The sequence below is a fragment of the Suncus etruscus genome, chromosome 8, assembly GCF_024139225.1.
Source record: "Suncus etruscus isolate mSunEtr1 chromosome 8, mSunEtr1.pri.cur, whole genome shotgun sequence".
NCBI lineage: Eukaryota > Metazoa > Chordata > Mammalia > Eulipotyphla > Soricidae > Suncus > Suncus etruscus.
The window spans coordinates 36,238,521-36,258,517 of record NC_064855.1 but is presented as its reverse complement, the minus strand read 5'-3'; the positions used below and the strand labels follow the sequence as shown (position 1 = coordinate 36,258,517).

At 43.2% G+C, this 19,997-nt stretch overlaps 2 protein-coding genes and 1 non-coding gene across 3 annotated transcripts; 1 reads left to right on the top strand and 2 right to left on the bottom strand.

Annotated features, from left to right (window-relative positions):
- Window positions 1-1,694: 1,694 nt before the first annotated feature.
- On the bottom strand, window positions 1,695-2,265 carry MRPL57 (mitochondrial ribosomal protein L57). Its single transcript, XM_049778337.1, has 2 exons — window positions 2,174-2,265; window positions 1,695-2,011 (listed from the first exon to the last, which is right to left on the bottom strand). The coding sequence occupies exon 2, from the start codon at window positions 2,001-2,003 to the stop codon at window positions 1,695-1,697; it is 309 nt and encodes a 102-aa protein (XP_049634294.1). The 5' UTR covers window positions 2,004-2,011; window positions 2,174-2,265.
- A 205-nt stretch (window positions 2,266-2,470) lies between these two features.
- On the top strand, window positions 2,471-18,969 carry SKA3 (spindle and kinetochore associated complex subunit 3). The gene is made up of 8 exons (XM_049778292.1): window positions 2,471-2,573; window positions 4,052-4,113; window positions 4,254-4,419; window positions 8,361-8,763; window positions 12,398-12,489; window positions 12,882-12,967; window positions 17,285-17,485; window positions 18,818-18,969. Exons 1-8 carry the CDS (start codon window positions 2,471-2,473, stop codon window positions 18,944-18,946), a joined length of 1,242 nt encoding a protein of 413 aa, XP_049634249.1. The 3' UTR covers window positions 18,947-18,969.
- On the bottom strand, window positions 6,058-6,161 carry LOC126017058 (U6 spliceosomal RNA). The gene has a single exon (XR_007498734.1). It is a non-coding gene; the product is annotated as a U6 spliceosomal RNA (small nuclear RNA).
- Window positions 18,970-19,997: the final 1,028 nt, after the last annotated feature.

The following is a 19,997-nucleotide window of genomic DNA, read 5'->3' as shown; positions in this document are numbered from 1 at the left end:
CACTGGGGACCATATGGGATGCTGGGGATCGAACCAGGTTTGCCCTAGGTTGGCCACATACAAGGCAAACGCTCTACTGCTGTGCTATCCCCTGCCCTCAATATTAGAGTGGTTTTTGTTTTTTTTTTTGGGTCACACCCAGCAGCACTCAAGGGTTAATCCAAAATCCTAGAGTGGTTTTTGACAAGTTCCTTCACCTTACAGGGGTCCTCAAACTTTTTAAACAGGGGGCCAGTTCACTGTCCCTCAGACCATTGGAGGGTTTGACTATAGTAAAAACAAAACTTGTGAACGAATTCTTATGCACACTGCATATATCTTATTTTGCAATGAAGAAACAAAACAGATACAAATACAATATGTGGCCCACGGGCCATAGTTTGAGGACCACTGTAAGATGTCAAAGCATCTCAGGGATTGCTTTTGGTAAAATAAAAATACACTCAGGTGGGGGTTAAAAAGCAACTGCGGGGGCCGGGAAGGTGGCGCTAGAGGTAAGGTGTCTACCTTGCAAGCGCTAGCGTAGGACGGACAGTGGTTCGATCCCCCCCGGCGTCCCATATGGTCCCCCCAAGCCAGGGGCAATTTCTGAGCGCATAGCCAGGAGTAACCCCTGAGCGTCAAACGGGTGTGGCCCAAAAACCCAAAAAAAAAAAAAAAAAATGTTTTGGGGCCGGGCGGTGGCGCTGGAGGTAAGGTGCCTGCCTTGCCTGCGCTAGCCTAGGACGGACCACGGTTCGATTCCCCGGCGTCCCATATGGTCCCCCAAGAAGCCAGGAGCAACTTCTGAGCGCATAGCCAAGAGTAACCCCTGAGCGTCACAGGGTGTGGCCCAAAAACCAAAAAAAAAAAAAAAAAAAAAAAAAAAAGCAACTGTGGGGCCTGAGAGAAAGCCTATATAGAGGTAGGGCGGTTGCCTTGCAAGTGGAAGGGTGGTGGTTCGAATCCCACATGTCATCCCACTTGGTTCCCCCAACTTGCCAGGAGCGATTTCTGAGTGTAGTCAGGAGTAACCCCTGAGCGCTGCTGGCTGTGGCCCTAAAAAACAACTGCATTAGGCTTTAAAAAGTAAAGTGAAGGGGCCAAAGCGATGGCGCAAGGGTCGGGCGTTTGCCTTGCAGGCGCTAACCTAGGACAGACAGGTTAGATGCCGGTTCGATCCCCTAGTGTCCCATATGGTCCCCCAAGCCAGGAGCAGTTTTTGAGCACCCCTGGAGCGTCACCGGGTGTGGCCCCCAAACCAAAATAGTCAGTTTTTATGTTAATATGTAAAGGATTATTTGGGGGAAAATAAAAACAAAACTCCCAGTGTGAATTGTCAGAGCCATACCGCCCCTTTTTTTATACAGATGCTTCCATGTATAAGTTCTGCTAACTTTTACTTCGTTTAGCCCTTTTAACTCAGAAGAAACTGCCGGTTTTAACAGAAAGTCTCATTCATTCCCCACCCTCAGCCCCATGTATCTTGAAACAACTATTCCTGAGCAACGTTAGGAAGCGCGTGTCGGATGAAGTTAACTCACACCGTAGCTTTATTGTTTTCGCCCCCAAGCGTTTTTTCCACCGCCCGTCACACCGGGAGGAGCACGCGGGGCCTCCACACGCCACACCCCGCACAGTGTGTCCCAGTGCAGTGCAGGAAGCCGGGAGGGGGTGCCTTCAACGGCGCATCACACTCCGGAGTTCGCGGCGGCCTAGGACCACTTCTTGGCGACGTCGAGATGCTGGAGTTGGTCCCCGACGAACCGGTGCGGGGGGAACTTGGCCGTGCTGGCCGCCTTGATGGCCTCGAAGGCCGCGGCCCTGCGGGTGGCCGCGTGGCCGTACTCCTGCTCCGCCGTCAGGTAGGGCATGCTCAGCCAGTAGTGGTTCTCGGCCTCCGTCTCCAGGCGCCGGATCATGTTCTGCTTCGCCTGGAACGACACGGGACGCGGCCGCCGGTGCTTCCCGATCCACTGCCGGCCCGGGATGCGGTTGCGGAGGAGGCGGGCCGTGAGGAACATGGCGCCCTCTGGGAAGGGAGAATCAGAGTCAGAATGGCCGCCGGGCCCGCCCCGCTGGGCAGCAGCTCGTCCCTCAGAGGACACGGGGTCGCTCGCAGGGAGCGGGGAGCGGCCCGATGGGGAACTGAGACCGGGTTCGAGGAACAGGACCAGCACCACCCACCGTCCACCGCCCACCTCGGCCGCGGAACTCCAGTTCCGCAATGCGCGGCCTCGCCCGTTCTCGCGATATTTCGAAAGCTCCCGCGCGATCTCGCTTGGGTGCGCGCGCACGTTCCAACTCGCGGTGCCCGTTGGTTTCCGTCTGTGGAGCTCGGTGGTGGGGCTGTTCTCGCGCTACTTCGAAAGCTCCCGCGCGATCTTGCTTGGCCGCGCGCGCGTTCAAATTCGCCGTGCCCGCTGCTTTCCATCGGTGGATCTCTGAGCTGGAGCTGGCTTGACCGCTCCTGACCGTGCAGTTTCCACTCATGGAGCAGATCCGAAGCTTCTGCGGGAAGCTGCGCGCGCTGGCCTTCACCCTGGACCAGGATACTGCCCGTCTGCAGCGGGCTCTGCAGGAAGAGGAGCCCGGTAAGCGAGGACAGCGGACGCTGTGAGGGGAGCGGCGGCCTCGGGTTCGCCTGGCGTCGAGGCGTTTGCGACCCGAGGAGACAGACCGTGGAGCGAGGGGTCGTGGGAAGGGCCCGTTCTGCGCTTAGGGCCGGTGGTCCGACCCCGACGTGTCCGCGTCTCGGTTCTGCATGGGTGTCCGTAAGGGATGCTGGAGACTGAACCCAGCCTGGCCACTAGCAAGGCAACTGACCCACCCACTGTGCTCTCCTCTGATCCCTAAAGCATTCTTCTTTTTTTGGTTTTTGGGCCACACCCGGCGGTGCTCAGGGGTGACTCCTGGCTGTCTGCTCAGAAATAGCTCCTGGCAGGCACGGGGGACCATATGGGACACCGGGATTCGAACCAACCACCTTTGGTCCATGGATCGGCTGCTTGCAAGGCAAATGCCGCTGTGCTATCTCTCCGGGCCCATCATCTACTTTCTTAAATTGACTCCAGGCATAATTGAATTTTTCATTTTCCCCACTAAGTTTTTTTGTTATTTTATTTCTGTTTGAGGTTTTGTCATTTCAACTCTCATATTCTCTTTGAGTCTTATTTGCGATCTGTTCCACGGTTTCTTTGAGTTCTTTTGAGCATCCTGAACATTTCTTCTCTAAAGTCCTTATCAGATAAGCTATATAGGTGATGATACTAGTTCGGTCTTCAAAACTTCCATCCTCTGGGGCCAAAGCGGTGGCCCAGCAGTAGGGTGTTTGCCCTGCACGCAGTTGATCCCAGACATCCCATATGGTCCCCCAAGCCAGGAGCGCTTTCTGAGCACTTTTCTGAGCGTTACTGGGTGTGGCCCAAAAATCAAAAGAATAAAAAAAGAACTACCATCCTGATTCATTAAGTGTGGTAGTTTTGGTTTTATTTTGTTTTGTTTTATTGTTTTTCTTGATTTTTGGGTCACACCTGGCAGCGCTCAGGAGTTACTACTCCTGGCTCCACACTCAGAAATTGCTCCTGGCAGACTCCGGGAACCATATGGGATTGAAACCACCCTCCTCCTGCATGCAAGGCAAACACCCTACCTCCATGCTATCTCTCCAGCTCAAGAAGCTTTTAAAGTATTCTAATTTGAGGAATTTTTAAAATAGTGTGCCCAAGTTGCTCAACATAAAGGAATACCAGCAATATAAAATTATATTTTGTTCCTCTCCTTTTCTCTGCTTTGCATCCTAATCTCTTCCTATCTTTTCTCCCTTACTTTTTTTCTTGGTCTGAGAGCCATTAGATATGTATGCTTACTGTGAAAGTTCATCAGTCTATGAACATATGCTTTCTGTACTTTTCTGTAAATATGTTTTAGTTTGGTAAGTTTCAAGAAAAGGCCTAACACTGTGCAGGATATAAGTGATAAATGTGTTTTGTGATTTTAAGTAACTACCACATTTAAGTATCTGTTCTGTTTTTCCTATTACCTACTATATTTTTTATTATTCATTTTGAAGATTCTGAAGATTATCCACTGGGAATTTTAACTGATCTTTGTTCCGAAGTTCAAAGCCTAAAGGTATCCTTTCTATGATGTTAATATTTTTATCTGATATTATAAAATCTAAAGTTAGAGAATGTATTTAATAATTTATTATAATTTTATTAATATAATTTCTCCAAAATCAGAAATTATAGTCTGCTTTTTCCTTATGAAAGGATGATGTTAATAATCTTTTTGATAACGCAAGTTTGGAAAGTCAAGAAAGCATTAGATTCATAAAGGCAACAAAAGTACTGATGAAGAAGAATTCAATGGATATCATGAAAATAAGCGAATATTTCCAGAAGTATGGATATAATCTACGAGTCAAGGAAAATTCAGGTGTGAATAAACTCCATTTTATAGCTTTAAGAAAATGTTTAAAAGCAAGGCAACATAATTTAGAAAGGCTGAGCTGAGTGAGAGGAATAACTCAAAAGATTAGAGCAATGTTTTTCCTGGATGTTACATAGCCCTCCACACTGAACCAGGAGTAGCACCTGAGCACCCATTGGATATGGCTGTGCTCTCTCTCCAGCCATGATTGGATATTTTGGGATAGACAACATGCTTTAACTGAGGTAGGAGACAGGAAATTATGAGACAGGAAAAGTGAGAAACTCTAAACTAAAAGTAAGAAACATTTCTTTCTGTCATAGGCCACTGGCTTGCCAGAGGCCAAACAGGCACAACTCTAACAAGAAAAAGTTTTCTGGAGACTGGTCTTACTAGAGGAACAAGCAGGGTAGGGAAGCCCGAGGCCTTACAGACAATCCCTAGGGAGAAAGAGGGAAAGCAAGAAGAGAGCTGGGATTGGGACCAGAGCAAAGAGTCAGTCAGAGAAAGGACCAGAGGAGAGGGACAGGCAAGAGGAACTACAGGACTGCAGAAACAGTGTGTCCAGCCAATAGTTTTTCCAACAAAACGATCGGGAAATGCAGCCAGCATCCAGAGAAACAGCCACCCCCACACCAGCACTTGAGCTGAAGGGTTTTATAGAAACATCCCAGGCAAATGCCTCTATATGACTGTTATCTGGGGGTCCCTTCTAGATTTTATTCTCTACCCTTAAAGGGAAAAACCCCTTTATGGCTGTCCAGGGAACCATAGGGGTTTGTGTAACTCAAGACATTTCCCGGGGGCGGGGGGTGGTTCTGTATTCTGGAAGGCAGTGTCAAATCTGCCAACATATCACTAATACTTTGTGGTTAGTGTTGGGTGACAAAATCCCAAAATCCACCCAGATTGGGATTTTCAGGAGTTCCTTGTGAGAGCGTAAGACTCAACTTTGTGTGGTGGTGCCCTGTAAGAGAGCTTAGGTTTATAGAAATTCCTGTACAGTTAACAGGAAGTAATCTTGGGGCTGAAGCGATAGCACAACAGTAAGACATTTGCCTTATATGCGGCCAACACAGGACGGGCCCTGGTCCAAATCCCGGCATCCCATAAGGTCCCCCAAGCCTGCCAGGAGCGACTTCTGAGCACAAAGATAGGAATAACTCCTGAACGCTGCCAGGTGTGACCCAAAAAACAGGAAGTATATAAACATTCCAGTATCTAACAAAGGCTGGTAGGTTAAGCTGGTCTGCTGGAACAAACTTTACACTTATTGTCTACAATTTTGTTTTATATTTAGCCTGGGAGTAGAGGCGTTTAGAGTAGACATTGTTTGCCATTTTACGTTTTGCATTTTGAATCACGCTCTAGCCTGATTTTAGAGATTACCAGAAGTGAGAAGGTCTCACGGGGGGGGGGGGGGGGGGTGTTTTAAGAATGACATATACAATGGCTGGTTGTACAGTAGTAGATTGACTGAATAGAGAACCTTTCAGCTCTTGCAGGAAATTCCAATTGGCAGCTACTGTCTCTGGACAGATAGGCCATTTTGTGTCATGGAGAAGCTATAGGCTTTTGCATTATCCCAAGATCTAGATACACATATATGTGTGAAAACATCCTTTGTTCTTTTTTTTTTTTTTTTTAAATATGGAACGCTTCACGAATTTTCGTGTCATCCTTGTGCAGGGGCTATGCTAATCTCTGTATCATTCCAATCTTAGTATATGTGCTGCCAAAGCGAGCACTCCTTTGCTCTTTTGTACAGATAAGTCAAAGGACTTGTTTATATCTAGGGGTTCTGGGGCTGCTGATATCAATAATTTCTGTTATACAGTTTCAAATGACTTCTGGGATTCAAGGATCCACTTAATTGTCCTTCATCTTTTGCAGCCATAAGAGTTTTAGAGAGGTTTGGCTTTAAGGATAAAATTTGGAATCCATGTTTAACAAAACTCAGAGGCTTTTAAGAACCTTTAGTAGAAATTACTCTGACACTGCCTGGGGCTCCCTTTTGTTCTGATAAAATGACCTTATCAGCTTCTGATATAGTTTGGGGGGGGGTTGTTTTGGGGTCACATGCGATTTCTCAGGTTTTACTCCTGACTTTTTGCTCAGGAATCATTCTTGGTGGTGCTCAGAGGACCCTATGGAGTGCTACAGATTAAATTCAGTTTTGCCACATGCAAGTTACTTTACCTGCTATAATTTTGCTCCCATTCCAGTTTCTGATAGTTTAAGTCAAAGATAATTCATTCCATCTTGTGGGGCTGGAGCAATAGTATAGTACTTGACTTGCATGTGTCCCACCCAGGTTCAATCCCCAGCCCTTAATCTTCAAGACAGGAGTAACCCTGTATATTGCATTAGATTGTTTTATTTGACCTTTATAGAGATTTTTAGATCCCCCTTCTACCAGGAAATTTCAAGTGCCAATCACTGGTTTTGGTCTTCTAATGTATTTTTGTTGGATACTGAATTAACTCTGGCTATTATACCTTTTTCATGTGTTGGATTTAACTACCTTTATGCAGTTAAAATTCTAGTAAATCTTTCTCAGACTTCCCTGGGGATAGTAGGGCTATTTGTGAGCCCTTGGGCTATACAGGCTACTAATAATGTTTTATATTAGTATCCCTAACCTCCCCTTTAAAAGCAGGGAGTCAGGTCTAGGCTAGTGCTATAAAAAGCGCTTTTTGAGCTTAGTATGTAAACTGAAAAAATCCCTGGGTAAGAAAGGTTTCTAAGTTGAGCCTTCCTTAGCCATTGAATATTTCTAGTATAAGTACTAAGAAACATCTTAGAATAGGCTTAGAGCAAGAACATGAAATTTTCTTTGCAATCTGTAAGGTGTTTTGCAAATATTCCATATTGCTGTTACTGTTTTTGAGAGATCTCACTGAAATTTTTTTGTTTGTTTGTTTTTGGGCCACATTCAGAACTTACTCCTGGTAGAGCTCCAGGGGACCACATCCAGTAGTAGGGATCCAGCCCTACTCTGCCATTTGCAAGGCAAGCACCCTACCTGTTGTACTGTACTCTGCCTCTGATTTTACTGAAGTTAAGAAAGGAAAAGATTAGCCTGTAAATAACATATTGCTTATATACTCCCCCCCCTTGTATAATATTTATGTAAGGGACAGGAGAAATAACACAGCAGGTAGAATATTTGCCTTGCACTGGCTGACCCAGGTTCGATCTCTGGTATCCCATATGCTCAGAGGTGAGCACTGCCAGGTGTGACTCCTGAATATAGAGCTAGAAGTAACACTTGAGCATCACTACCACTACGCCACCACACAAACCCCAACAGTCTTTTTCTTTTCTTTTTTTTTTTTTTTTTTTTTTTTGGTTTTTGGGTCACACCCGGTGGTGCTCAGGGGTTACTCCTGGCTGTCTGCTCAGAAATAGCTCCTGGCAGGCAACGGGGGACCATATGGGAGACCAGGATTCGAACCAACCACCTTTGGTCCTGGATTGGCTGCTTGCAAGGCAAATGCCGCTGTGATCTCTCCAGGCCCAGTCTTTTCTTTTTTTAATTCATTTGTGAGTTAAAATTCTAAAGTTCTAAAGTAATATTAATTATAATTCACAATAATTTTAAACAATTAAATAGATTTTTAGTATATTAAAAACAGAAATACATTAACTGAGAATATTGAGTCTTTTAAATTTAATTTTAAAAATATGACCTCTTCCCCCCTTCAGTTATTTAATTTTGTGTAAAACTCTAGTTTTATTTTATTTATTTTTTACTTCTCTAATATACCATCAGAATCTTAGTGAAGGGATAGTAGAAATAAAGTACGAGTGGCTAAGGAGAGAATTATAATTTTTGCTGTTTTATGACAATTTCATGGGGGCAGTTTAAGTGGTTTTTTTGTTTTTAATATTTCCCAGTTTGATATTTAACCAAATGTAAGCTTGATTTTTTTTTTTAATTCCAGTTGATGAGCACAATATAAGTGAATCTAAGCTTGAGTCTGCCGAGCATGAAAATTTTCAAAAGTCTGATTTGAAAGATGATTTATCTGATGCCACTATGCCAAGCAGTTGCGTTTCTGAAAATTCTCCACGTAGTCCACAACTTTCGGATTTTGGACTTGAGCGGTACATGATATTGCCAAATCTTCCACAGGCCATAAATAACAATAAGGAAGAGCCAGAAATTATAACTCCATCTTCCAAAGAATCACTAGTTAGTGTACCTAAAACTCCAAAATGTACACTAAAGATGGATGATTTTGAGTGTGTTACTCCAAAATTAGAGCACTTTGGTATATCTGAATATACTATGTGTTTAAATGAAGATTATACGATGGGACTTAAAAATGTGAAGAAATGTAAAGGGTAAGCAACTTTCTTTAAAAGCACATTTTATTTAATTTTATTAGTCTTTCGCACTTAGCTTATTTTCTTACGATTTAGTCCTTTGTCAGATTTATTTCCTTTTGAAATATTTTCATATACTGAATATTTCACACTTCAAATGAATCAATAGAATATGAAATAATTGGGGGCCCTGAGAGATAGCACAGCGGCGTTTGCCTTGCAAGCAGCCGATCAGGACCAAAGGTGGTTGGTTCGAATCCCGGTGTCCCATATGGTCCCCCGTGCCTGCCAGGAGCTATTTCTGAGCAGACAGCCAGGAGTAACCCCTGAGCAATGCCGGGTGTGACCCAAAAACCCAAAAAAAAAAAAAAAAAAAAAAGAATATGAAATAATTGTATCACATAGTAGTGTCAAAGGTATGACGAAAAAGATGGTACCTGGTTAGATAGCGAAGAAGAAGAAAATGAAAAGTTGTAAAAGTCATTGAGAATTTGTAATTGGTTTGGTATGGAGACTAGGAAGAAAAAACAGCTAGGATAAATCTCAGATCTCTCTTTTGTCTGGAAGGAAGTTAAGAATCCCTACCGCTCAAATTACAGGTAGTATGTTTATAGGTATCTTTTGAGGTGCCATAGAGGTGCTTTTAAGCTTTTGAATATATATTTGAAGCTCAGTATTCAGTTTTGTACTAGACCAAAGAGATTCGGAGAAGTTATTGTTTATAATTAGAGTTATCACAAAAATGAAAGACCGGGCCCGGAGAGATAGCACAGCGGCGTTTGCCTTGCAAGCAGCCTATCCAGGACCAAAGGTGGTTGGTTCGAATCCCGGTGTCCCATATGGTCCCCCGTGCCTGCCAGGAGCTATTTCTGAGCATGGAGCCAGGAGTATCCCCTGAGCACTGCCAGGTGTGACCCAAAAACCACAAAAAAGGCAAAAAAAAAAAAAAAGAAAAGAAAAAGAAAACATTAGTCACTGTTAATGCAAAGAAATCTAAGAAAATAATAGCAATAGTAATAAGGCAACTTAACTTATTACGTATTAAAACACATGAAACTAAGAACTGCAAAGATAGTAGGAGAGCATTGCCTTGCATGCTGTCAGCCCCAGTTTGATCTCCCTAGCTCAGTGGTCGGCAACCTGCGGCTCGTGACACATGTGGCTCTTTACACTTTTAATTTGGCTCTTCTGTGTGCTGGGCAGCCACTCCAGGAGTCAGGACTCCGCTCCTAGCCTCTGTCAGTGCGCACCCTGTGTGGCTCTCAAAATAAATTTCAATAGTGGTTTTGGTGAGATTTGGCTCAGTTGAAAAAAAAAGATTGCCCACCACTGTCCTAGCTGCATATGGTCTCCTAGCCCCACTAAGAGTGATCATTGAGCACAAAGCCAGGAGTAAGCCCTGAGAACCGCTAAGTGTGTCCCGCGCCCCCCCCCCCCAAAAAAAGTATAGTAAGCTATATTGACGTCTAAAAACTCTTATAGTCTAGAAACACTATATAAGAATGTAATAGATATGCTGAAGGTGTAGTGGACCCTCTTGATCATCCTGGAGGCTCTCAGGGAGCTCCAAGGCTGTATCTGCTGATGCTTAAGGACCATGTGATACCAGGGATCAAACTGGGATCTGACCTTACATGTCCCTTAACTTCTTGAATGTGTTTTTAAAGTACAGATTTTTTTTGTTTGGGGGCAGTGCTCAGGGATTACTCCTAGCTCTACACTCAGGTATTACTCCTCATGATGCTCAAGAAACACTGGGATGCTGGGGGTTGAATCCAGGTCAGCCACATGCAAGGCATGCGCCCACTCCACTATACTGTCTCCAGGCCCCTTCTTCCTTCTATTGAGTTTGTTTGTTTTTTTTTTTAATAATACCTACCATGCTTTTGATTTGTCATTTCTGGTGGTCGTAGTTTTCTCATTTCGGCTCATGCTTTCTCATGCTTTGTTAACTACCTCGTAATTGTTTCTTTCTGCGCATTAAACATTTTCATCATGGTGTCATTAAAGTCATTGAGGATTTACTGAGCTGGTTGGTGGTGGTATGCCTTTGGTGCTGATTGTTTTTACTAGTTGTACTTGATGGGCTTTTACATGTTTTCTAGTATTCCTGCTGTGCTGGGGTTAAATTTTTGTAGTAAGACCACCAGTGGTAGATGCTGAGGGATAAGGCTGAAGGTTGCTCTATTTCTTTTCTACCATTTTTATTGAATGACAAGAAGTATAACTGAGCATTGTGTAATTTGTCATGAGTGGATCTGTCACACTGTAGCATATACAGCTGCATGCTTTAGAAGCTGTGGTGTTAATAAGGTGCAAATCAGATGTTGGAGCTGCTGGAAACCTTGCCACAAGGGAGGAGCTCTGCCTCCTGTTCTGGAGTAGACTGATGTCAGCTGAAGACTAGTCTCATGTGTTCTTTGGAGAGTACAAAGCAAAAATTCAAGGTCTGTATGGGTGCTGTTAAGATGACACAGGTTAGTTGTATAGGCTCTTGGTTTTTGTTTGTTTGTTTTGGTTTTGGGTTTTGGGTCACACCCAGCAGTGCTCAGGAGTTACTCCTGGCTATCTACTCAAGAAATAGCTCCTGGCAGGCACAGGGGACCATATGGGACGCCAGGATTCAAACCAACCACCTTAGGTCCTGGATCGGCTGCTTGCAAGGCAAACACCGCTGTGCTATCTCTCCAGCCCCTAGGCTCTTGTTTTTTGTTTGTTTTTAAGTAAGAGTATTAATGAGGAAGAATTCTCCAGTGAGAGAAAAGCCAAAGTAAACACAGTTTATACTTTGAGGACAATATGGGCAACCCTATATTGGACTTATGTAATGGAGAGATTCCACCCCTAGAGTTGGGATGTGGGCCTTCTTAAAATAAACCATTGAGGAACCAGAGAAATAGTACAGTGGGCAGGGTACTTGCTTTGCATGTAACTGACTCAAGTTTGATTTCCAATACCCCATGTGGTGCCATGAGCTACACCAGTAGTGATCTGAATGCAGAGCCAGGAATAAGCCTTCAGCACAGCTCAGTGTGGCCCCAAAATATAACAACAAAGTGTAGCAATATACTTTTTAACTTTGGGGATCTTTACCTTGTGTGCCAGGTGACATGCCTGGCAGTGCTCTGAGGACCATGTGACTGTAGGATTTGAAGTGGGATTGCAACCACATCTCCAGTGTAGGCAAATACTGTCACCTTTGTTCTCTCTCTCTCTCTCTCTCTCTCTCTCTCTCTCTCTCTCTCTCTCTCTCTCTCTCTCTCTCTCTCTCTCTCTCTCTCTCTCTCTCTCATTCACTCTCTTCTCACTCAATTCTGCATTGCTTTCCATTTTCCATGGGATTTATGTTACACAAAACAAACTAAACCCTGGAGTCAGATAACTCAAGAGGTAGAGCACATAGTGTGTTCAAGGCCCAGAGTTCCACCTCCAGCACTACATGGCTTTCTGGTACACCACTAGATCTAGTTCTGGTGGCCCCTGAGTACTGTTGGCAAGTGACCTGGTTAACCCTCAAGCACCACTAGTGTCCTGGACTTACCTCTGCTGGTTAAAAGAACAAAAATTGAACATTGCTCTAGGTTTGATACATATTGGGATTAAATTTGCCAAAAGTTTAATACTATTTTTTCTTTTATTTTCCTAATAATAGTGCCACTCAGGAGGACCTAGAAACAGAAGAGATCAGTAATGATAAATCTATGATTTCTCCTGGCCCCATAATTCAGCAATTGGGAACAAAAAGTAAGTATGAAAATCAAATTACTTTTCAGCTATATTCTTTGTAGACTCCTTGTGCTAAGTTGTTTTGGAGACTTTGGGGTTTTTTAATAGCCTTCTGCATCTTAATTTATAAAACTTCACTAAGTTTCATTCAAATCAGGTTGAACATGATTTTTATACAAGAAGAACATACCATCTTCTCATGCGTCTTCAGTCCTCTTAGCGAGTATCATTAAGTTATTGAAGATACCTCTAGAGATACTATATGGAGAGACCTTGTTATTTCATCAGTTTTTTTTGTTTTGTTTTGTTTTGGTTGGTTGGTTGGTTGGTTGGTTTTGGGATCATATCACCAAATTATGCAGAATGTAGCTTTATTTTTATTTATTTTCATGCCATTTTGTGTCTTCTAGCTGCTGAACATATGAATTCCCCCTTGGCACCTACATTCTGCACTCCTGGTTTGAAAATTCCTTCCACAAAGAACATCATGGCTTTGGTAAATTCCCTTAAGAAAAAAGCTATTTGGGATAATTTGATGATATATATTAAATAGTTTAAAACCTTTCATACCCTTTAGCCCTATCTCAGAATTTATTTTGAGGCTCGTTGTAACAAAATATAAAGAAGATAAAGGGCCAGAGTGGTGGCACAAGTGGTAGGGTGTCTGCCTTGTACACACTGGCCTAGGACAGTCTACGGTTCGATCTCCTGGCATACAATATGGTCCCCCAAGCCAGGAGCGATTTCTGAGCACATAGCCACAAGTAACCCCTGAGCATTACCAGGTCTGGCGCAAAAAAAAAAAAAAAAAAAAAAAAAACAACAAAGAAAAGATAAAGATAAAAGCACATTTCTGGAGAATAATTTGGTGACGTATATTAAATAGTTTAAGACCTTTCATACTCCCCACCCCACCCCCCAAATAAAAAACCCTTTCATACCCGTTATCTCTATCAAAATTTATTTTCGGGCACATTGTAACAAAATATAAAGAAGTTAAAGAGAGGAGCCAGAGAGATAACTCAGTGGTAGGGCATTTGCCTTGCACACTGCCAACCCAGGAAAGACAGTGGTTCGATTCCCAATGTCCCATATGGTCCCCCAAGCCTGCCAGGAGCACAGAATCAGAAGTAACCCCTGAGTGCCGCCGAGTGTGGATCCCCCCCACTAAAAAGAAGTTAAAGAGAAAGGTACAGCAGTATTTAAAAGAGTAAGTTATGGTGAAAAAATATGAATGTCAAATTATAGAGAATATGTGAAATTAAGATATTTTCGTAATATGTGAACTATGTGTTAAGAACTATGGTTTTTGGGGTTTGGTTTGGTTTTTCGGGCCACACCCATTTGATGCTCAGGGGTTACTCCTGGCTAAGTGCTCAGAAATTGCCCCTGGCTTGGGACACCAGGGGATTGAACCACGGTTCTTCCTTGGCTAGCGCTTGCAAAGCAGACACTTACCTCTAGTGCCACCTCACTGGTCCCAGAACTATGGTTTCTTTGAGGGAGATTTTTTGGGCCACAACTGGTGACTCTCAGGGGTTACTCCTGGCTATGCACTCAGAAATCGCTCCTGGCTTGGGAGACCATATAGGACACCAGGGGATCAAACTGCGGTCCTTCCTGGGTCAGCCTTGTGCAAGACAAACGCCTTACTGCTGCACCATTGCTCTGGCCCCAAGAACTATATTTTGAAGAACTAATAACACCTTGAAAGGTTTTACCAGGACTATTTACAGATATAAGACCTGGAGCAATCCCTTATCACAGACCTAGAGTAAGCTCTGTGTACTGCTAAGTATGACCCCCCCCCCCTTCCAAAAAAAAAAAAAGAAAAGAAAAGAAAAAGAAAAAGAAATATTTATGAATCTAGAAAATCACATGTGGGGCCGGAGAGATAGCATGGAGGTAAGGCGTTTGCCTTGCATGCAGGATGTTGATTCGAATCCTGGCATCCTATATGGTCCTCTGAGCCTGCCAGGAGCGATTTCTGAGCGTAGTGCCAGAAGTATCCCCTGAGTTCTGCCGGGTGTGACCCAAAATTAAAAAAAAAATAATCACATGTGAATGCACATATTTGAAGGAAAAATTGTGGGTGTAGACACAGCTTAGTATGGTGTGTGGTTATCGTTATGGGGGTTAGTTGTTTTTTTTGTGACCTACACCTGGTAGAACTTGGGTTACTCTGGGCTCTGGACTCAGAAATTACCCCTGGCAGGCTTAGGGGACTATATGGGATGCTGGGGATCAAACTCGTGCAAGGCAAACATCCTACCCACTGTACTATTACTTCATTTCCTATGTCTTTATTTATGAGTGCTTTTTGTTTGTTTTGTTTGGGGGCCACACCTCAAAGTACTCAGAGGTTATTTTTGGCTCTGCCCTCAAGAATCATTCCATATGATTAAGGACCATATGGGATGGTAGAGATTGATCTCAGGTCAGCTGCATGCAAGGCAGCTGTACTATCTTTTCAGCCCCAGTGAGATTTGTTTTTTTGGGTTTGGTTGGGTGGGGTCATACTGGGCAATGCTTAGGGGGTCCCTCCTGGCTATGCACTCAGGAATCACTCCTGCAGTTCTTAGGAGACCATCTGGGATGCTGGGTATTGTATCTAGTCAGATGCAAGCAGGCGAACTCCTTACCCACTGTTCTATCTCTCTGGTTCCATGAGTGGTTTTCGTTGTTTGATTTTTTTATGTGGCCATACCCAGTGATTCTCAGGGGATTCTCCTATTTGTGTACTCGGGAATCACTCCTGGAGGGCTCCAAAGACCATGTAGGATGCTGGGGATCACCCAGGTCTCTGCATGTAAGGCAAAAGCCCTACCTCCTGTGCCATCATTCAGGCCCCACCCATGAGTTATTTTATTTTAATGCTCTTTTCTCCTCAGTTTTGTTCATACTTACTATCAACAATCAACTCTAGCTCTTTATAAGTATTCACAACGAATGGTATTTTGTTCTCCGTTACTTTATTTTCTTATTTTATTCAGTACTCATAGAAGAGATGGTCATTTTGAGACCTACTTGGAGACAACAGTAGAACTAAGTACTAGTTATTTTATTTTATTTTTTATTTTTGGTTTTTGGGTCACATGTGGCAGTGCTCAGAAGTTACTCCTGGCTGTTGGTCAGAAGTTGCTCCTGGCAGGCTTGGGACCATATGGGATGCCAGGATTCAAACTGGGGCCCGTCCTGTGTTGGCCACGTGCAAGGCAAACGCCTTCCGCTGTGCTATCGCTCCAGCCCCAGTACTAATAATTTTTGTTGTTATTGTTTTTGGTCCGCACCCAGTAAAACTCGGGTTACTCCTGGCTATTCGCTCAGAAATCGCTCCTAGCTTGGGGGACCATCTGGACGCTGGGGGATTGAACCAAGGTCAGGCGCATGCAAGGCAAATGCTCTATCACTGTGCTATTACTCTGGCCCCAGTAGTAATAATTTTTGTTTTGTTTATCATTGTAATTTAAATATTTGTCTTGTTTTATTGTCTTTTATAATTATTTAAGAACTGTTGATACAAAATTGTTCGTGATTTTCAGTTAAGAATGTTGGGGCCGGAGTTGTGGCACAAGTGGTAGGGCATTTGCCTAGCACATGACTAACCTAGGATGGACCACAGTTTGATCCCCTGGCGTCCCATATGGTTCCCCAAACCAGGAGCATATAGCCAGAAGTAACCCCTGAGCGTCACTGGGTGTGGCCCAAAAAAACAAAAAAACGAATGTAAACCACCCTTCACTAGTGCACATTTCCTGCCACCAACTAGTGTCCCCATTTCCCTCCCACTTTCCACCCTGCTTACCTCTGAGGTGATTTTACTTCTCTCTGTCTCTGTCTGTCTCTCTCTCTCTCTTCCTTTTATTTTATTTATATTTTTGGTTTTTGGGTCACACCTGGTAGCGCTCCGGGGCTACTCCTGGCTCTAATGCTCAGAAATCGCCCCCCAGCAGGCTCGGGGGACCATATGGGACACTGGGATTCGAACTACCATCCTTCTGCAAGCAAGGCAAACGCCTTACTGCTGTGCTATCTCTCCGACCCCTCTCTTCCTTTTTAACCCTGTAGTTTGCATTGTTGTTAATGAAGGGGTACTATGCATGTCACTTTATCCCCTTTCAGCACCCAGTTCTTGTCCAGAGTGAGCAGTTCCAACTATCATTGTCAAGTAGACCCTTCTCTACCCTAACTGCACTCACAGCACTTTGTGGCAAGCTTCCTACCATGGACTGGTCTTCCTGGCCCTCAACTCTATTGTCTCTGGATATTATTATCATATTGTCTTTTATTTCTCTTATATTCCACATATGAGTGAGATTATTCTATGTCTTTTTTTGTTTTGTTTTGTTTTGTTTTTGTTTTTGGTATTTGGGCCATACCTGGTGGCACTCAGGGATTACTCCTGGCTCTCTGCTCAGAAATCGCTCCTGGCAAACACAGGCAGGCACAGGGGACCATATGGGATGCTGGGATTCGAACCACCTTTGGTCCTGGGTCGGCTGCTTGCAAGGCAAATGCCCTACCATTGTGCTGTCTCTCCAGCCCCTATTCTATGTCATTTTTACTTGTTCTTCCCTCTCCTTCTGACTCATTTTACTCAGCATAATACTACTCTCCATATCCATCCATGTATAAGCAAATTTCACTGTTTTTCCTAACAGCTATGTAGTATTCCATTGTCTAGATAAACTATAGTTTCTTTAGTCACTCATCTGTTCTTGGGTAGATGGGTTGTTTCTAGATTCTGGCTATTGTAATTGTGCAGCGATGAATATAGGAATGCAGAGGGTAATGATCTGTTTTTATTTAATAGATGTCTACAAGCTGTCCATTATCTGAAAAAAAAAGTTCAGCAGATGATTTGGAAATAAAGGATTGTACATCTTTAACTTTCGATTCTGATGAGTGTTTCAAGAAACTCACATCTCCATCTCCTAACATTTCTTCTTATGAGAATCTGCTCCAAACACCAACACCTCCAGATGTAACTACAATTCCAGAAGATGTTCTCCAGGTTATTTCCCAGGCTATTTGTTTTCCTGATGCAGTTTTTAAATTAGTTGTTTATAGTAGGAACCTGAGGCTGTGTAAAACTGGGGTTGTTTTGGGGACAGACCAATATATTGCACAATGGGTTGGGCATTTGCTTTGCATGTGGCCAACCTAGATTCTATCCCCAGCTTCCCATATGGTCCCCAAAGCCTGTCTGGAGTAATTTCTGAGCATAGAGCCAAGAGTAGCCTCTGAGCATGGCTGGGTGTGGCCTAACGCGCCCCCCCCCCCCAAAGTGTTATTTGTTGTCTGGGTAATATGCTGGGTGGTTTTTGAGAAAATATAAATCCTGAGTTATTGGACTTTTCTCAGATGACTTGGTTAAGGCCTTTCTGAGCTGAACATGAGCTGGTTACTCCAATCTTTTATGTCCTGATGAGCATTTTATCCCTTAGCTCTGTTTTCATGTTCTGAATTTCAATTGCTATGTTGCCAATTGAGTCTGTTGGAGATATTGCTGGGAAATTTCAAAATGTCATTTATCCTCAAGTTCTCCAAGTTAAGGTACAATGAATAATTTTCTTGAACTTAAAGACATAAATCTTGGACCTCAGTTTGAGAAGATTTAAATATATTAAATTTAGGGGCCGGAGAGATAGCATGGAGGTAAGGCATTTGCCTTTCATGCAGAAGGTCATCGGTTCGAATCCCGGTGTCCCATATGGTCCCCCGTGCATGCCAGGAGCAATTTCTGAGCACGGAGCCAGAAAAAACCCCTGAGCACTGCCAGGTGTGACCCAAAAACCACACACACACACACACACACACACACACAAAAAAAAAATATATATATATTAGATTTATAACATTGTTGTCTCTACTAAGTAACTATTACTTTGATTCTGTGAGTGTCCAACCCTTAGTACAAGTTGAGTATTTGCCAATTAGGCCTAAACAAATTGAATTCTTTTTTAAAATTCAATTTGATTTTGTGAGGACCACAACTGGTGATGTTGAGGATGGTTTTCAGGGGACTAGGTGTGGTCCAAACACTGATACCTTATCATTCCCTAGACTTCCCTGGGTACAGCACTGAACTGCCATGCACTGCCAGGATGGCGAGGCAGTCCCCAGGTTTGCATCCTCCAGCCCTTGCATTTTACCACCTGGTTGGCTAGGAATCACCAGGAGTGACCCCAGGTCTCAGCACCACCTGAAAGATTCGAACCCAAATCTTCCAATTATCCTTGACTTCTCTTGAAAGTTTTATTGTACCTTCCAGATCTTTGTTGATCATGTAACTTGTCATAACTTACATTGCCCATATGATTATAAGAAATTTACTTTGTTTTAGATTTTATCGAAATACAGCTCAAACCTAGCTACTCCTGCAGCAGTTAAAGCTGTGCCTCCTGTCAAAACACGCCTTATTAAATATGAAAAGCAGAACACCCAAGACATCAGTAACAAAGAGAACTGGTGAATGTGAGTATGATAAAGAAAAGACATGTGTTCTTTAAAAATGATAATTAAAAAAATAAATAATAGGGGCCGGAGAAATAGCATGGAGGTAGGGTGTTTGCCTTTCATGCAACAACAGGTCAGTGGTTCGAATCCCGGCATCCCATCTGGTCCCCTGAGCGCTGCCGGGTGTGGCCCAAAAACCAAAAAATAAAAATAAAAAATAAATGAAATTTAAAAACCAATGCTTAAGTTGTAAAATTTTTGATATTCATATAAATCTAACATTTGTCATCTTAGTTTAACAACCTTCATTTGATGGAGAATTTTTAAACTCTGCCTCACTAGCAAATTAGATATCATTAGAACTATTTCCAACTTGAATGATATCAATATTAATATTTAATTGATATTTTATTTTACAGAGCTAATAATGGATCCATCTTCTAGAGAAACTGAATACAGTGAAATGAAAGCAGAGCTCCTCTCCTTTTATTTTTTAAAGCCAATCCACATTAATGACCAGCCTATAATGTGCTTTATTCCGTTTCAAGACTTTGGGTGGGGGGGGGAACCACACTCAGCAGCGCTCATGGTTACTCCTAGCTCTGTGCTCAGAAATCGCTTCTGTCGGGCTCAGGGAACAATATGAGATGCTGGGGATTGAACCCAGATCTGTCCATGGTGAGCTGCATGCAAGGCAAAATGTCCTACCACTGTGATATCCCGTCGACCCCGGCTTTGAAACACTGTAACTTAGATTTAATTCATCAGATTTTTTTTGTCAGTGATCATCCCCAGTGGGATGGTGTTGTTGGACAGAGTACACTCCTAAAGATGCTCCACTTCCTGATCAGTTTTAAATATTAGGATTATTTAATTGATTTCAAATTTACCTGTCCAAACTAACAATGATTTATATCACATTACATAAGCTGGATAAATGATCTAAATTTTTTCTTTTTGTTTTGGGATCACACCCAGCAGTTCTCAGGGCTTACTCCTGGCTCTCTGCTCAGGGATCAAAATTTGGTTAGTTGAACACAAGGAAAATGCACTACCTCTGTACTTAC